This window comes from Pecten maximus, chromosome 19 (assembly GCF_902652985.1).
Source record: "Pecten maximus chromosome 19, xPecMax1.1, whole genome shotgun sequence".
Classification (NCBI taxonomy): domain Eukaryota; kingdom Metazoa; phylum Mollusca; class Bivalvia; order Pectinida; family Pectinidae; genus Pecten; species Pecten maximus.
This window is the reverse complement of record NC_047033.1, coordinates 22,716,857-22,737,031: the sequence shown is the minus strand read 5'-3', so window position 1 is coordinate 22,737,031 and position 20,175 is coordinate 22,716,857. Positions and strand designations below refer to the sequence as shown.

At 37.1% G+C, this 20,175-nt stretch overlaps 1 protein-coding gene across 2 annotated transcripts in view; it reads left to right on the top strand.

Annotated features, from left to right (window-relative positions):
* The window catches only part of LOC117317554 (BDNF/NT-3 growth factors receptor-like), a 184,206-nt gene that overhangs the window by 58,597 nt on the left and 105,434 nt on the right, over positions 1 to 20,175 (top strand). For both annotated transcript variants that reach the window (XM_033872376.1, XM_033872375.1), the window contains exon 2: positions 16,707 to 16,838. In XM_033872376.1, the coding sequence (XP_033728267.1) occupies positions 16,707 to 16,838 (132 nt within the window). The remainder of the gene's footprint in view (positions 1 to 16,706; positions 16,839 to 20,175) is intronic.

Genomic DNA, 20,175 nt, shown 5'->3' with positions numbered 1-20,175 from the left:
TACTTGATGGCGGTATACTTACTGTACTTGATGGCGGTATACTTACTGTACCTGATGGCGGTATACTTACTGTATTTGATGGCGGTATACTTACTGTACTTGATGGCGGTATACTTACTGTACTTGATGGCGGTATACTTACTGTACTTGATGGCGGTATACTTACTGTATTTGATGGCGGTATACTTACTGTACTTGATGGCGGTATACTTACTGTACCTGATGGCGGTATACTTATTGTATTAGGTATTGGGATATTGGGTGTTGAGTTAAAATAATTACTTTTGTCCATTGTTTTGTGACAATCTGCGTTCTTAGTTTAGTAATTTAGTTACGTAATAAATTAACTAGGCAAGTGCATCATCTCTTAATTAGGGTTAAATGTATAGCCAAGGGAACCAACTTTGATAGCACAGAAACAATATATCTGTGAGTGGTCTTTAGGCCGACCCCTATGGGAAATCAACATTGCTGGAAACTCCACCTTTCATTATATGGGGACACATCTGATACTACCACAGTTTTCAGTAGGCGAAAACGAATTTCTGCTATTTCTATTTTTTCGTATCGAACGTCTCCTTGTCGACTAACGTATATTTGCCTTTTAAATTTTAATGACCTAACTGTGACAGAACCTTAAACAAACTTTCAATAGATGTAATAAAGATGTTAACATTTCTAACTCCCAACAATGCGTGAGAAAGTCAATGTATTCAGGTACGTGTTTTATTGACATATTTACGCTCGACTGTTTGTTGGTGGGGACATCAATGTTTTTCCGGCCATATAATGACAAACTGGTATGGGTTGGTTTGTATTGTTTAACGTCCAATCAACAGCAAATGGCAGAATGTCGGGCCAAACAACCACTATGATTTGCCCGTCTCTGAAGAGCGAGGCTAATTGAAGTCCAGCATGTCACTAGGTCTTCCCGTTAGAAGTCAGAAGCTTCGTGTTCCCCGAGGAAAAAACATGCGCGCTCGAGTCGGTACCTTGATGTAATTCTAACACTTTCAATTACAAATCGGTGGTGTTGGTCTATTGTTAGGGCCCTGGAGGTTACCCTTTCTCCTCTAAAAACACAGAAATACAGCTCTGAAGACCCGTTAATCAAGAGAAAGCAGTTCCAGCCATTGACAATGACCATCATTTTCTTGATCGTGATATACATAATAGGAAAATTCCGATCTGCCATGCCCTTTAATTACAGAAAATAAACTATTCATGATTCAAGAGTCTTTTATATAGGACTTAATATATTCATATCAAGGTCATATGAAGTTGATGTCCACAGATGAAAGGGCAACTCGAGAGGTATTTTATACCGCAATATTTGTTTTTTTAGCAAGAGATTCAAGAGGGATCTTGGCGCCGACCTTTCCATGATCTTTATTGGTGCAATATAACACTGACCTTTTGACTACTTTTCCATTCTTTCCTCTTAAAAATATGATGACAACAAGATCGAAAAAGGAATTTCTAAGAAATAGCGATAACAAACTGTAGTTGTCAAAATCCAACATGGCTGCTTGTTGGACTTTTTTTCCCGATCATACTTTCAATGTGCACAAAAGGGATTAAGGCGCACCTATATGTGAAGTTGAAGAAAAAACCTCTTGCCTCAAGAAATAGTGATGACAAAGATTGTTTACTCACGGACGACGGACTTAGAGCAATTTGAATATTCCGCTATCTGTAACGTTATTCTTACAGCTAATCAATCTGTCTTGGTTTTTTTAACAATATAAATTATTTGAGTGTTCTTACATTTAATCGTCTGTGAACTATTGCTATGAGAACATTGACTTCCTCATTTTATATTCTTCCCAATATTTTTAACTACAGTTTGTTGCTGGCTTTTTAACTCCTGTACTTAATTAACTCTACAAACAATTTCCCGGGCCATAACTTCTATACCGTTGATAATTTGACCGAACATGCAGTAAACTTCCATTACCTGAAACCGATGTGTAATGCACTGCCATTAGGTCTGTAGCATGTACCTCAAGATTAAAGGTCAAATAAGTGCAAAAATTTCCAATAATTCTTGTCCAGGCGATGCATTTTAAACCAATGAAGATATCGTTATGAAAGTTACTCTATGACTTTATCATCCAGGGCATTGTTTTGTCGTTGGGGCATTGAAACCTTGGCTCCAAGGTCAAATATCAAATATGTACGAATTTCGCCTGGGCAATAACTTCTTAATCGTAATGTTGATATTGCATTACCTACAACCGATGTGCCATGCAAACTCGCAAGGTCATTCTGAAGGTCAATGATCAAAATGCCATAGTTTGTAATACTTTCTCATCAGGCGCGTAATCTTAAATCATTCAATGTATCTTCAATGGAACTTTATGCATACCTTTATCACCCCAGAGGGCAAGCAGTGTTGTCATTGAACCATTCCGTTCTCGAGCTGAATGTCAAAGGTCAATTGAGTTTTAAAAAATGCCTGAAAAGGAGAAGGGGGTTGGTTTAGAAAAGAAAGAATGATATAAAATCAAAACTGTAGCCATTACAAATCAAGCAGTGGCTGGAGTATAGGTACTTCCCTCAAACGTGAAGCAGTGATGGTACCAAAATATATCGCTTATCCTGTGCTAGCACTGGGGATCTATCTTTCCTACAGCAATCTATCTTTCGTAAACCGTTTAACCCCATATTTGTTTATAAATTAGTTCTAGCTTGTTGTAATGAACAGAAACATATACCGAGCGATCCAGCGGTATGCGAAGAAAATACTGCTGGGATTTTGTCCTAAGCGTACGAATGGGCCTCCATAACGTGACTGACCTATTATCCATATATAGTTCTAGTTTATCCTTAGTACATGATCTCAATTTGTTTCGTATTGCTGACATGTCACACCACCGCCCGAAGTAGTTAGGCATATATCTGCCTTTTAACACCACCTAGGGCCCATGCTAATTGATTTTTATTGTTTCTAGCGAGCCGTATAGGTATTACAGGCCCGTACGTCCTCCACTAGCTGTGCCTTATTTACAGTGTTATATGAGGTACTCCATTTCCGTTCTTCATTAAGAAAGATAACTAGTTACTGGCAAACGCTTCATGGCACAATCCTGGAATCGGACTAGATTCCGTAACATATGAGGTCAGACCAAAGACACAACATAGAAACAAATTGGTAAGAGAGAAGGGTTTTTTAACAGCATAGAAAGTCTAAAGAAATGTTCACATAAGCAATGATCTATGTATGTTGGTCTGTATCACACTGAAGAGCCCAGGAAAACGACCTGCTGCATTCCACTGTAGATTGGTCGTAAAAGAGGAGTAAAAGTGGGCCCCCTGGGGAATTGAAGTTTCTGTCCGTGCTTTGTGTTTCGGGAATATTGAAGAGACCAAACTCAATCTGGAGCCCATATTGCAACACCTAGGATCTTAATTCGTTCCCTTATTTCCTCACTGCTCTGACTCTGTTCTCCTGTAGATGTCCCCTTCTTTGACATCCATCCTCATTTGACTCTGACTATTATGAGGGTAGGGGGCCGCGGTGGCCGAGTGGTTAAGGTGTCCCGACACTTTATCACTAGCCTTCCACCTCTTGGTTGCGAGTTCGAAACCTACGTGGGGCAGTTGCCAGGTACTTACCGTAGGCCGGTGGTTTTTCTCCGGGTACTCCGGCTTTCCTCCATCTCCAAAACCTGGCACGTCCTTAAATGACCCTGTCTGTTAATAGGACGTTAAACAAAAACAAACCAAACAAACCAAACTATTATGATGACTTTAAAAACTTTAAAACAAAAACAATACCAAAAAAGCAAATAAGAAAAGCCTTTGTTTCATTAGCTATTACCTTTGACCATTTTCGTTGAATCAATTTTAACGTAAATATTCGCATTATTTACTTGAGTTTAGAATTTGGAAAAAGAAATGTTTTTCGATCAGCTGCTTTAAAGTAAAACAATGTCCCATGGAAGTTTGAACAAAGTTGACATTTACTACTCTGTTTACTGCTTTTATTGTCTAAATGGTGACGAAATGATCCTGAATGTAACACCTGTGTGTCAGGTGACGAAATGATCCTGAATGTAATACCTATGTGGTCAAGTGACGAAATGTTCCTGAATGTAATACATATGTGTCAGGTGACGAAATGATCCTGAATGTAATACCTATGTGGTCAGGTGACGAAATGATCCTGAATGTAATACCTATGTGGTCAGGTGACGAAATGATCCTGAATGTAATACCTATGTGTCAGGTGACGAAATGTCCCTGAATGTAATACCTATGTGTCAGGTGACGAAATGATCCTGAATGTAATACCTGTGTGTCAGGTGACGAAATGATCCAGAATGTAATACCTATGTGGTCAGGTGACGAAATTATCCTGAATGTAATACCTGTGTGTCAGGTGACTAAATGATCCTGAATGTAATACCTGTGTGTCAGGTGACGAAATGATCCTGAATGTAATACCTATGTGGTCAGGTGACGAAATGATCCTGAATGTAATACCTATGTGTCAGGTGACGAAATGATCCTGAATGTAATACCTATGTGTCAGGTGACGAAATGATCCTGAATGTAATACCTATGTGTCAGGTGACGAAATTATCCTGAATGTAATACATAAGGGTCAGGTGACGAAATGATCCTGAATGTAATACCTATGTGTCAGGTGACGAAATGATCCTGAATGTAACACCTATGTGTCAGGTGACGAAATTATCTTTGAATGTAATACCTATGTGGTCAGGTGACGAAATGATCCAGAATGTAATACCTATGTGGTCAGGTGACGAAATGATCCTGAATGTAATACCTATGTGGCCAGGTGACGAAATGATCCTGAATGTAATACCTATGTGTCAGGTGACGAAATGATCCTGAATGTAATACCTATGTGTCAGGTGACGAAATGATCCTGAATGTAATACCTATGTGTCAGGTGACGAAATGATCCTGGATGTAATACCTATGTGTCAGGTGACGAAATGATCCTGAATGTAATACCTATGTGTCAGGTGACGAAATGATCCTGAATGTAATACCTATGTGTCAGGTGACGAAATGATCCTGAATGTAATACATAAGTGTCAGGTGACGAAATGATCCTGAATGTAATACCTATGTGTCAGGTGACGAAATGATCCTGGATGTAATACCTATGTGTCAGGTGACGAAATGATCCTGAATGTAATACCTATGTGTCAGGTGACGAAATGATCCTGAATGTAATACCTATGTGTCAGGTGACGAAATTATCCTGAATGTAATACATAAGTGTCAGGTGACGAAATGAACCTATGTGTCAGGTGACGAAATGATCCTGAATGTAACACCTATGTGTCAGGTGACGAAATTATCTTTGAATGTAATACCTATGTGGTCAGGTGACGAAATGATCCTGAATGTAATACCTATGTGGTCAGGTGACGAAATGATCCTGAATGTAATACCTATGTGTCAGGTGACGAAATGATCCTGAATGTAATACCTATGTGTCAGGTGACGAAATGATCCTGGATGTAACACCTATGTGTCAGGTGACGAAATGATCCTGAATGTAATACCTATGTGTCAGGTGACGAAATGATCCTGAATGTAATACCTATGTGTCAGGTGACGAAATGATCCCGAATGTAATACCTGTGTGTCAGGTGACGAAATGATCCTGAATGTAATACCTATGTGTCAGGTGACGAAATGATCCTGAATGAAATGCATAAGTGTCAGGTGACGAAATGATCCTGAATGTAATACCTATGTGTCAGGTGACGAAATGATCCTGAATGTAATACCTATGTGGTCAGGTGACGAAATGATCCTGAATGTAATACCTAAGTGTGAGGTGACGAAATGATCCTGAATGTAATACCTTTGTGTCAGGTGACGAAATGATCCTGAATGTAATACCTATGTGTCAGGTGACGAAATGATCCTGAATGTAGTACCTATGTGGTCAGGTGACGAAATGATCCTGAATGTAATACCTATGTGGTCAGGTGACGAAATGATCCTGAATGTAATACCTATGTGGTAAGGTGACGAAATTATCCTGAATGTAATACCTATGTGTCAGGTGACGATCCTGAATGTACGGTGTGAAATTGATGTGGACAATTATTATTTTCCGAAAGTGATACCTGCCTATAAATATAAAGTAAATAAGACTTGTTCGTTTCTAATAACAAGATACAAATGTATACGGAGGAAAATCTTGACTGGTACATATTTTGTTTAATCATATTTGTATCAAACATTGCCTAATAGTAATGCCTGAAGTCACGTGATATTCCGTCCTCTACCTAAAGCATGCTAGGTAAGATCTCTACACGAATTAAAAAAAACAAAAACAATGTAAGATTAATAGAATTTCCAATGTTTGATTATAGCCCACCCCCGCAAAAAATAAGTTAATAAAGCCGAAAGCAGAACATGCAAAATAATCAGCTTACTCGGTGTATTTTTCAGTTTGAAGTTTTGAGTCTACTTTGAGAAATTGAGGATACGTGGTGATGTAAGATTTCTGATTAATTAAGATCCCCGATACCTAACATCAACAGCAGTCGCTCACGTGACCATCGGTAACCCAGTGATTAATCCCGTTCTCGTAAACATCAAAAATTCATATATGTCAACAACAGTCTTCTTAACACGGACTTTTGACCGTTAACCAAAGGGGTTACATATAATGATAACACGATAATAGAAATTAGTCTTTCATTTAATTTTACTATGTGATACGATCTGGTATCGACGTAAAGACGGAACCATCAATCTAAACTCTGAGATAATCTCTTTAAATGATTATATTTACACAATATAAAGAAGATGAAGATTGGGTTTCGGAAGGCTAAGCGTCTTCGGCTCCGAACCCCTAGTAGGATACTACACTTTGCTACTTTATATTTACTGACCGCTAGACAGAACTGGCAGAGGTAAGTTTAGAAATTCTTGTGATGAGTGGTTTCGTTTTTGTTTCCTGGCCGAAACGAACCGCGTCCTAAATATCGGAACGTAGTATTCACGACGTGGCAGATTTAAATATACAAATGTATTGGCGAGGATTGGTTTGCCCGCTGTTATTATAATGTGATTGGTTTATTGATTGATCGCTGAAAGGTTTGACGGTCTGTCTACATCTATGATCGTATAGGGTCTAATAAAGTAGAAAAGGATGTACAAAGAATAACTACAGTAGTAAAAAAACACACACACATTTTTAACTTTGAAACGACAGTAAGCTGATAAAATGTAACGCTGTCTGTGTTTGTCCGTGTGATGGCACTATGCTAGCGACCTTCCGGTACCCCATCATTGATGGTTCTTTCTTCTATATGTTACAGACAGACACTGTAATACATATAGCATTGATAGCATCTTTTTTTTAAAGACGTGACGAATGGTATGATGTACATTGACTGATTGACGAAGAGTTTCAGCACGCATTGTTGCGCTTTGCATTGGTAGTGATTAGCTGCAAACATTTCCTCTCCTAATTACATACTAACATGAATTGGCAATAGCATTTACTTGTTTGTTCTAAATATATGGTACTATCAAAGTGCATGTAAATTCATGTCTTATGAATAGGACTGTCGACAAAATTTTATTTGAATTCGCCAACGTTATACAGCATGGTAAAACGGTTTAAAACACCACTATCGTTTTAGGAGTTGTTCAGCTTCTAATACGCTATTTCTTTTATGTCCCAGTGGTGAATAAATCAAGCACGGAAACTGTAGTACAAATGTATGTCGACTTTCTAAGTGAAAGTCATTTAACCGAGGCATATTGCTAGTAGCACGAAGAATGCGTCTTAACGTGCGTTTGGACACAATTCCCCCAAAGCCCCGAGGCGTCTGGGAAGACAGACATTGGCTCCTTGTTTTCATGAGACATACACATGTCGTTATGGTCGACGATTCAAAACAACGAAGTATTTGAACTTCAACATTTATTTTGGAATCTATTTGTATGTTTGATATCATTCGTTCGCGCCTCTGTGTCACCCAGCTGCATGTATCGATTTATGATCCGATATTTTCTCTATTATTATCTAATAATTCACTGGTTCGGGCCTTCACTCGTTGTCAGAAAAATTTGACCGGGTGGAGGGGAGGAAGTCATTCAATGAACATAGATGTTGATAGGACGTCAAACCAAACGCGTTGTTGCCAGGGGAGATATACCTTTCTCCCATACTTCACAGGGTTATCCTGCGGTTGCTAGGGAAAAGATAAATCGATCTTACACAGGTCAGGTAAAGACAGCTGGCACGCGCTACATGACGCTGCTAACAATAACGTAACGTCATCATTTTACGTTGAGTAACCAAGTCGTAAATTATGACGTCATCAATTTTGACGCACATTCAAGGAGCATTGGAGATGGTGCGATGAAAAACTTTCATTAAAACTTACTTTTGGTTGCAAGTATGTGAGAAAAATAATCAACCATGGGTCTGTTCCGTGAACAAGGATATCTCAACCCTCGTGTAAGAGTTTGGCTGGCCAGCACTCGGCAAGCCTCGTGCTGACTGGCCCAACTCTAACACTCGGGTTGAGATATCCCTTTCTCCCATACTTCACAGGGTTATCCGGCGGTTGCTAGGGAAAAGATAAATCGATCTTACACAGGGTGGGTAAAGACAGCTGGCACGCGCTATATGACGCTGTCACAATAACGTAACGTCATCATTTTACGTTGAGTAACCAAGTCGTAAATGATGACGTCATCAATTTTGACGCACATTCAAGGAGCATTGGAGATGGTGCGATGAAAAACTTTCATTAAAACTTACTTTTGGTTGCAAGTATGTGAGAAAAATAATCAACCATGGGTCTGTTCCGTGAACAAGGATATCTCAACCCTCGTGTAAGAGTTTGGCTGGCCAGCACTCGGCAAGCCTCGTGCTGACTGGCCAAACTCTTACACTCGGGTTGAGATATCCCTGTCCACGGAACAGACCCATGATAGATTCTATTTTTCTCCCATACTTCACAGGGTTATTCGGTGGTTGCTAGGGAAAAGATATAGAGGATATCTAACAGTGTTTTCAGTAATACCAAATATATTTCACGAGTGGGGCTAATATTTTGATATTTTTCACGAGTGCGCAGCACGAGTGAAAAATATCAAAATATTAGCCACACGAGTGAAATATATTTGGTATTACTGAAGACACTGTTAGATATTCTGTTTATTACATTTTTTATCAACGAAAAACCTACCCCGTATGCTAACTAGGCCTACAGCGAAAGTTTGCATACAAAAAATGTAGTTCCCCCTGTCCAGGTGCTGACATATATGTCGGGCTTTCTGATTGGTCAATTATTGTGGTATTTTCTAATCATTAATTTGATTGGTCAAATCAGCAAAAGTGATATTTTTCACTAGTGAAAAATATCACTTTTATAGAATGAATAATTTTTGATATTTCACTCGTAAAAATGTAATAAAAATCGATCTTACACAGGGTGGTCAAAGACAGCCGGCACGCACTATATGACGCAGCTGACAATAAAGTAACGTCATCAGTTTACGTTGAGTAACCAAGTCGTAAATGATGACGTAATCAATTTTGACGCACATTCCAAGGAGCATTGAAGATGGCGCGATGAAAAACTTTCATAAAAACTTACGTTTGTTGCAAGTATGTGAGAAAAATAATCAATCACGTGTCTGTTCCGCGAACAAGGATATCTCAAAACTATACTATATATTAGAATCCCCAAAAATGTCGTATTTTATAATTATTGGCAATTCACACTTTTTTTATTCAAATCGTTAGCAAAAACTCCCATTCTCTGAGTGTTAAAAGAGAAAGAAGAAGAAAAAAGGATATCTCAACCCTCGTGTAAGAGTTTGGCTGGCCAGCACTCGGCAAGCCTCGTGCTGACTGGCCCAACTCTAACACTCGGGTTGAGATATCCCTTTCTCCCATACTTCACAGGGTTATCCGGCGGTTGCTAGGGAAAAGATAAATCGATCTTACACAGGGTGGGTAAAGACAGCTGGCACGCGCTATATGACGCTGTCACAATAACGTAACGTCATCATTTTACGTTGAGTAACCAAGTCGTAAATGATGACGTCATACATTTTGACGCACATTCCAAGGAGCATTGAAGACGGCGCGATCACAAACTTTCATAAAAAAAAACTTACGTTTGGTTGCAAGTATGTGAGAAAAGTAATCAATCACGGGTCTGTTCCGCAAACAAGGACATCTCAATCCTCGTGCTGACTGGCCAAACTCTTACACTCGGGTTGAGATATCCTTGTCCACGGAACAGACCCATGATATATTCTATTAGTCCACGGAACAGACCCGTGATAGATTCTATTAATCTCTCCCCCTGGACAGGGATATCCACAGTTTTACCGGGTGAGATTTTCTTATCTCACCATAGGCAAAAGACAAGCTACACGTGCTCTTCGCACGTTCTCAACAATTGTATTTCGTCACGTCAACAATACAACGACGTCACTGCAACAGTACAATGACGTCACGTCAACATTTCTTTGCATTGATGTAACGCCAATATTACATGGGTAAACAGGGTAAGAGACAAATAATCATTCACCCCCATGGAAGTGAGACAGGGCAATCTCAACCCTCGGGGTAAGATCATTAAGCTGCCAGACACTCGGCAAGCCTCGTGTTTGGCAACTTAAGAATCTTGCCCTTGGGTTGAGATTCTCCTGTCTCACCCCCAGGGGGTGAAACATTCTATTAATCTCACTCGGGAAAGGAAAAGACAGCTGACACGCGCTATGACATGTTGATGGTGACTCGTCGGCGTGACGTCATTGCTATGATTCCCCGATCTCATACAATTGTTATAGACGGGAATCCCCAGTTTCAAGGAGAGGTCTTTTGGTTTTTGCCGAATGTTGTAGATCTATTTTTTTCTGGCTTGATTTTTTTTATTTGTATATACAATGTACGTGAGAAAACAAAGTCTTACACGAAGGTTCAATCAAACAAACATGTATATCATTGCCAATATATCAAAGGAATTCTTTACTAAGACGTACAAAATTACAATACACAATAATAAAAGAAAACACGTGATTAAACGATTTCAAACATGTACCAGTAATTGTTAGATATATTGAGTATCATACAAATACGTACCAGTAATTGTTAGAGATATTGAGTATCATACAAACACGTACCAGTAATTGTCAGAGATATTGAGTATCATGCAAATATGTACCAGTATTTGTTAGAGATATTGAGTATCATACAAATATGTACCAGTAATTGTTAGAGATATTGAGTATCATACAAATATGTACCAGTAATTGTCGGAGATATTGAGTATCGTACAAATATGTACCAGTAATTGTTAGAGATATTGAGTATCGTACAAATATGTACCAGTAATTGTCAGAGATATTGAGTATCATACAAATATGTACCAGTAATTGTTAGAGATATTGAGTATCGTAAAAATATCTACCAGTAATTGTTAGAGATATTGAGTATCGTACAAATATGTACCAGTAATTGTCAGAGATATTGAGTATCATACAAATATGTACCAGTAATTGTTAGAGATATTGAGTATGATACAAATATGTACCAGTAATTGTCAGAGATATTGAGTATCGTACAAATATGTACCAGTAATTGTCAGAGATATTGAGTATCATACAAATATGTACCAGTAATTGTCAGAGATATTGAGTATCATACAAATATGTACCAGTAATTGACAGAGATATTGAGTATCATAAAAATATGTACCAGTAATTGTTAGAGATATTGAGTATCGTACAAATATGTACCAGTAATTGTTAGAGATATTGAGTATCATACAAATATGTACCAGTAATTGTCAGAGATATTGAGTATCATAGAAATATGTACCAGTAATTGTCGGAGATATTGAGTATCGTACAAATATGTACCAGTAATTGTCAGAGATATTGAGTATCATAAAAATATGTACCAGTAATTGTCGGAGATATTGAGTATCGTACAAATATGTACCAGTAATTGTCAGAGATATTGAGTATCATAAAAATATGTACCAGTAATTGTCAGAGATATTGAGTATCATACAAATATGTACCAGTAATTGTCAGAGATATTGAGTATCATACAAACACGTACCAGTAATTGTTAGAGATATTGAGTATCATACAAACACGTACCAGTAATTGTCAGAGATATTGAGTATCGTACAAATATGTACCAGTAATTGTCGGAGATATTGAGTATCGTACAAATATGTACCAGTAATTGTTAGAGATATTGAGTATCATACAAATATGTACCAGTAATTGTCAGAGATATTGAGTATCATACAAATATGTACCAGTAATTGTCAGAGATATTGAGTATCGTACAAATATGTACCAGTAATTGTTAGAGATATTGAGTATCATACAAATATGTACCAGTAATTGTCAGAGATATTGAGTATCGTACAAATATGTACCAGTAATTGTCAGAGATATTGAGTATCATACAAACACGTACCAGTAATTGTTAGAGATATTGAGTATCGTACAAATATGTACCAGTAATTGTCAGAGATATTGAGTATCGTACAAATATGTACCAGTAATTGTTAGAGATATTGAGTATCGTACAAATATGTACCAGTAATTGTTAGAGATATTGAGTATCGTACAAACATGTACCAGTAATTGTTAGAGATATTGAGTATAATACAAATATGTACCAGTAATTGTCAGAGATATTGAGTATCGTACAAATATGTACCAGTAATTGTTAGAGATATTGAGTATCGTACAAATATGTACCAGTAATTGTTAGAGATATTGAGTATCATACAAATATGTACCAGTAATTGTTAGAGATATTGAGTATCATACAAACACGTACCAGTAATTGTTAGAGATATTGAGTATCATACAAATATGTACCAGTAATTGTTAGAGAAATTGAGTATCATACAAATATGTTCCAGTAATTGTTAGAGATATTGAGTATCATACAAATATGTACAAGTAATTGTCAGAGATATTGAGTATCATAAAAATATGTACCAGTAATTGTTAGAGATATTGAGTATCATACAAACACGTACCAGTAATTGTTAGAGATATTGAGTATCATACAAATATGTACCAGTAATTGTTAGAGAAATTGAGTATCATACAAATATGTACCAGTAATTGTTAGAGATATTGAGTATCATACAAATATGTACAAGTAATTGTCAGAGATATTGAGTATCATAAAAATATGTACCAGTAATTGTTAGAGATATTGAGTATCATACAAACACGTACCAGTAATTGTCAGAGATATTGAGTATCATACAAACACGTACCAGTAATTGTCAGAGATATTGAGTATCATACAAATATGTACCAGTAATTGTCAGAGATATTGAGTATCATACAAATATGTACCAGTAATTGTCAGAGATATTGAGTATCGTACAAACATGTACCAGTAATTGTTAGAGATATTGAGTATAATACAAATATGTACCAGTAATTGTCAGAGATATTGAGTATCGTACAAATATGTACCAGTAATTGTTAGAGATATTGAGTATCGTACAAATATGTACCAGTAATTGTTAGAGATATTGAGTATCATACAAATATGTACCAGTAATTGTCAGAGATATTGAGTATCATACAAATATGTACCAGTAATTGTCGGAGATATTGAGTATCATACAAACACGTACCAGTAATTGTCAGAGATATTGAGTATCATACAAATATGTACCAGTAATTGTCAGAGATATTGAGTATCATACAAACACGTACCAGTAATTGTCAGAGATATTGAGTATCATACAAATATGTACCAGTAATTGTCAGAGATATTGAGTATCATACAAATATGTACCAGTAATTGTTAGAGATATTGAGTATCATACAAACACGTACCAGTAATTGTTAGAGATATTGAGTATCATACAAATATGTACAAGTAATTGTCAGAGATATTGAGTATCATAAAAATATGTACCAGTAATTGTTAGAGATATTGAGTATCATACAAACACGTACCAGTAATTGTCAGAGATATTGAGTATCATACAAACACGTACCAGTAATTGTCAGAGATATTGAGTATCATACAAACATGTACCAGTAATTGTCAGAGATATTGAGTATCATACAAACACGTACCAGTAATTGTCAGAGATATTGAGTATCATACAAATATGTACCAGTAATTGTCAGAGATATTGAGTATCATACAAATATGTACCAGTAATTGTTAGAGATATTGAGTATCATACAAATATGTACCAGTAGTTGTCAGAGATATTGAGTATCATGCAAACACGTACCAGTAATTGTCAGAGATATTGAGTATCGTACAAATATGTACCAGTAATTGTTAGAGATATTGAGTATCATACAAATATGTACCAGTAATTGTTAGAGATATTGAGTATCATACAAATATGTACCAGTAATTGTCAGAGATATTGAGTATCATACAAATATGTACCAGTAATTGTCAGAGATATTGAGTATCATACAAATATGTACCAGTAATTGTTAGAGATATTGAGTATCATACAAATATGACAAGGGAAGAGGAGAAGCATAAGAAGAAGTTTTCCTCGACTTCCATACCATAATTTATCTATCTGAGCATCTTTTTATTCAATCACATGTCGGCAATCAACTGACTCCCGCAGAGTTATTATCACTGTGACAGATGTGCTCCGCCTAAAAAACAAATAATAATAGCACCGACTTGCGTAACTCTCATCGGATTGTCCTGTTGTCGCCGCATTGGTCAGAATAATGATGCCTTTACAAGACAATACAAACCGGAAGTAATAATACAATCAGTAAACGTCAATATGTGGAGGCCATAATTACGAAAGAAAGAAAATATATGTATTGTTCATATTGTTAAAACAGATTATTGATGGGATTATCAGCGACATATAGTTTTCTCGTATATGATCAGTGCTAGTAGTATTTACTATCTGAGCGGTACGGTTGAGAAATATAATATCTGGTCTTCGCTGGCGACAAATAAAATCAACAGATATTATATAGACCCATCACTTCTATCTGTAATGAATTATTGTCTTTTCCTCACTCATAAAACTGGGACGGGAACGACTGGTTAGCCTGTAATGTGACAGGTGGGGTGTATTCGGCAGGACGATTCAGTCAGACAACACTATATAGCTGGAAATTGTTTCGCGTTATCACAATGAGACAAAACACGATAATACCAGTCTCTTACAATATCTTGAATATATAAGTCTGTGTTATATTCATAACGAACTGTGATATTTCATACTTATGTTATATTTGTTATCCATTCTGTAAGTGGACCCCGGGTCTGTAGAATTGGAAATAAATAAATAAATAAATAAATAAAGACTCCCAAAACACACACACACATTCCTCTCTCACATACACATTAGCTTATTGTAGGTCGGTAAACATACTAAACCAAACCAAAGCAACACTGAACTGAACAAAACCAATATGTGATATCCCGATATATCACAGAAAGGATTAAAGTATAGGGCGTTATGTTCCCATAGCTTGACTAAAAACTAGACTTTGTGATTTAACAGGATGAAAACGGCATAACATACAAATAGTTACACCATTTTACATCTATTGAATGACGGGACTGTCCCACATTTTATTTTAAATCTATCCAATGATTAAGCTGTTCCACTTTTCATTTTTACATCTATTGTATGACTGGGCTGTTCCACCATTTATTTTACCTCAATTGAATGACTAGGCTGTGTCACATTTCAATATATATCTATTGAATGACTTAGCTGTTCCACATTTTATTTTACATCAATTGAATGACTTGGTTGTTCGAAATTTCATTTTACATCCATTGAATGACTAGCACGTTCCATATTGTTTTTACATCTATTGGATGACTGGGCTGACAAATGACATTTTTGACATCACTGTCAAATCCCGTAACATATGCAATTTAACTTTTTTCAATGCACATGTACATAACACAAAAATTGTATTGAAATGTATCTTATTTGTTTGATTTACAATGCTTTAAAGTATACTTGCACCTCATCGTTGGCGACTTTCGAAAAGGAATATCATCCCTACCTTTCCGTTTTTCTCAATCGTACATTAATGATTTATAAGGTCACCGTTTCGTCTTACATGACCTATTCTAATCATCTATTGTCTGGCGTAGTCCGTCGTAAATAATTTACTTTTTTCATTTCTTCCCAAAGTTGGTGACCCTATATGTTCAATATTTCAAGTGACTTCTCAATAACCAAGAAGCCCAAGGTCATACTATTTGATCAATTATATGCTGGGATGAAAGGCTAGCAAAATTAACAAATGAGTTACCTTGACCTACTTTCAAGGTTATGGCGCCAAATGTGTTGAACGACAGGGTCATTCTATTTGGGACAGTAGCCCGCTTGGATGATAACAGATTGTTTATTTGAATGACCTAGCCATACCTTCAAGGTCACACTGTCGAAATGTGTTTAATTCTTCATTTCAAAACAAAAATATCAACGATCAGTATGTATCTCAGAACTCAGGTGACCTTTTCCTTCAGAAATAGCAGAAAGAACTTTCAGCTAGCCACCCTTCTCTCGCTAGTACATCCGACACACAAACAATATTATAATGACCTTTTATGGACACATGGACCGAGGAGGTTGTAGGTTTAACTTTTTTGTCATTGTTTTTCTCTATATACTAACGAAACACTTCACCATATAATTTTACCTTCCTTACAGAAAATCTTAACTACAAGGTTTGTTCAACAACTGATGACTGTGGGGACCCGGGCGAAATCACCTGTCATGGTGGTACATGCTTTTGTATCGAGTCCCTCCAGAAGGCAGACCGCTACGGCAGGTGTTCTTCCAGTAAGTATAAAGTGACATTTTATATATCCTTATTTCCTTTTTTGAATGAACATACGTAGGAAATGTGTGTTTGACTTTTTTACCTATTAGTTGGACGATTTTCAAGCACTGACAAGACTGTCGCTTTGAGATCAATTGCCAGAAAGACGTTTAACTGAATGTGTCTTTGAAAGCATGTTACCTTAATTGGTTTACTGTTCGATACACAAGCGTGCATAACGAAATGAACATAACGATCGCAATTTCAATAAATACCATTCTGCCAGTGCAACGCCATAACAATCTAAGAACAAGGACGTTACTAATCCGTCCCGATAATTGATTATTACAACTTCAACCGATTCATTGCAGACGTAATGTCGGAAAGGCTTGAATTTGCCATTAAACCGTTTCGCAAATATCTACCTTGTTTAACGAAACAAAATATACCTTCATTTAGTTAATTCTATAGTAATAGGAATATATCGCTACACACCTGTCCCGCTAATGGTTAAAAACTAGGATATGTAACAGGTGCCATTATCTATGTACTTGTACCTGCGTTTGATGAAAACATGAATATTTTGATTAGAGCAAATGTTGAAAGTCCCTTTGTCATCAGATTGTGATAAGGGAACAAGAACTTGCTGAAAGGCAAATGTCATGGGAGCGAGTGAGAATGAAGCTGCAGATTACATGCTCAAGTAAAACATTTTATTGACTGGAGAATGCCATCGTCGTCCACAGAAAGAAATTGCGAACATTGAATGGTTACTTGAAAGAAAAACGCATGCACTATTTGTTACCAAACCAGGAGAATATTGCGCTATACCTAACGTAATAACCCAAGCGCATTCAATTTGGTGGTGATATAATTGTTAATTACATACGGACGGGCATGTTATGTAAGGGGTAATAAGGTATATTTTTCGTGTTACGTAACAGCCAGATAATTGAAAAAAATATATAACCTACAACGCTACCAGGCCTTTCAAAAGTGGAAACTATAATGGTTGTGGGTAGGCTAGTGTGTATATATTTAGAGGCTGAGATCGTTACTTTCCTCTGAACTTTGACGTTAATAGATACAGACGCTCTGCTGACAGGGCAGCTTGTAGCATCATCTCATCCCTCGTGGGGCAGCAGTTTGGTATTTTTATACTAACCTACATTTTGTATGTTTAGAATAAAAAGTACAAAGGTGGCACTTTGGACGAGCAGTAATTTGGTCTGGTTTTTTTTTTATAAATTAGTCACTTGAGGCCTTCGCACACAATGTGTCCAATCTTCTCAAGCACGATGTCCCGTAATCCGCCTTAACAGCGTAGGTAGTGGCGGAGCGTTATGTAGGTTTAAAACGATTTTGTTTAAATTTATTTATTAGAATATATATACATCGTACCAAATTAAAACCGTATAAAATCAAATAGGTTTTCTTATTACATAAGCAAGTTAGCAATTTACAATTTATCTGTAATATTGATCTTCATAATTCTCTCCATTTGATATTAGCAATTTGGTTAGATATGTTAGAATTGTGTAAAGTCCTTTCAACAGCTAAAGTCATATAAGGACGACGAGATGTATGCGTGAGGTGTATGCATGTTTATTTTGGGAGGCTGTGGTATGTTTGTGTTTGTCTTCTTGTGACAGCCCGGAACTGATGCCGACTTCATAGTGCTACCTAACCGAAACATACACCAAAGACATCCAACAGGATACCCCACCCGATCACATTATACTGACAACAGACGAACCAGTTGTCCTATTCCCATAAGACTGGGCGCTGAGCAGGTGTAGCAGCTACAATTTATACACACTCTGGTATGTATCTGCTAGGGGATAAAAACCAAAGCCTTCCTTTTCAATGGATGTATATTTTACAAAAGCAGTCCGCTAGTAGAATACTGGTATGCAAGTATTCCTATGGTACTAATGTTGATGCTGCTCTTTCCGATGCTCGGCGATTTAGGAATGTGAACACTGGTTGTCAGTTGAGCGCTCTGGACAGTCTGTGTATTTTAATAACTAAAAAAATTGATGTAGGCGTAATGAAGTTTCGTTTTCTCAGCAGACAGCGATTCAAAATCTCGTCAAACCTTCAGACGTGTGTTTTATTGAAAGGTTCGTGCATAAATCCTCTAAGCAACTAATAACACACAATAAATGTAACTTTCTCATTCTTCTTGATTTAAGTTCCAGTCTTGCGCAACACCTAAGATTCATTTAGCCGTTATAACTGAGTGTCTTAAAAGCATGAACACCAGTATTTCATAGATGATACACAAATGGAAATAACCATCACATCATAAACAGTTTGGCGTTTGTAGAACGGAATGTCTGGAATGTTATGGTTTCTGAAAAAAAAAAATTCTGTTAGATTTAGCATGTCAACCAGACTACAGGCCTAGAAAAATTCTGAGCAGTTGCCTGCAATCGCCTTATTTGGGCCTAGTTTATAGCAACTGTTACGCCCTGGGATATCAGCATTTCCTTAATTAAATTGATGTATTTAGCAAGAGATTCCGTTGGGAATTTGTATGTGATATGTTTAACGTCATTCTAACAGCGAGAGTCATTTAGTGTTGGATTTCAAGGAGACGCCAATAGAATACAGTATTAGAACAGGAAGCAACACAAACATGGAGATCCGTTAAAACCAGTATTTATGTTCGTCTCTTCATTGTTTCCTAAAAAAGGAGATTTCCTATAAAATATATGTCAAAATATGAACAAATTTTAGGTTAACACGGAATCCTAGAAAACGTTATCTCATGTGCTTCAACAGCCAAACCATTTAAACGTATTTGAAGACGGCCTCCCATGTACGCTATATGAATAGGTGTAGTGAATGTGTCTGTTTTTTAGACTTCGGTATGTTCGTGTTTGTCTCCTTGTGATAGGGCGGAATCCATGCCGACTTATAGTGCTACCTCACTGAAGCATATTGTCGATGGCATGCAGAAGGACGTCCAACCCGGTCACATTATACTGATGTCGTCCCATTCCTAAATGCGGAGCGCTAAGCAGGAGTAGCAACTACCATCCCTATAGACGCTAGTATGTCTCGGCCAATGGACGGAGTCACAAGCCCTCACAGTGGAGAACGACCAATTAATGGCCAAAGTGGGACAGTGTCAAGGGAGACATACCGAAGAATGAAGTTGATAGAGAAACGAAAGAGACGAGAAGACCCCAAATTTAGTCGCCTCTCATGATCATGTCATGGGGGCAATATGTACAACTGTTGCATCCTGCCTGCAGGGTAGTCTATTAATGTTCTGCAATATGGGTACATCGTTCTGTCAAACTAACCCTTTGATTAACCTGTATCAATACTCGCTGTACATGCATTATT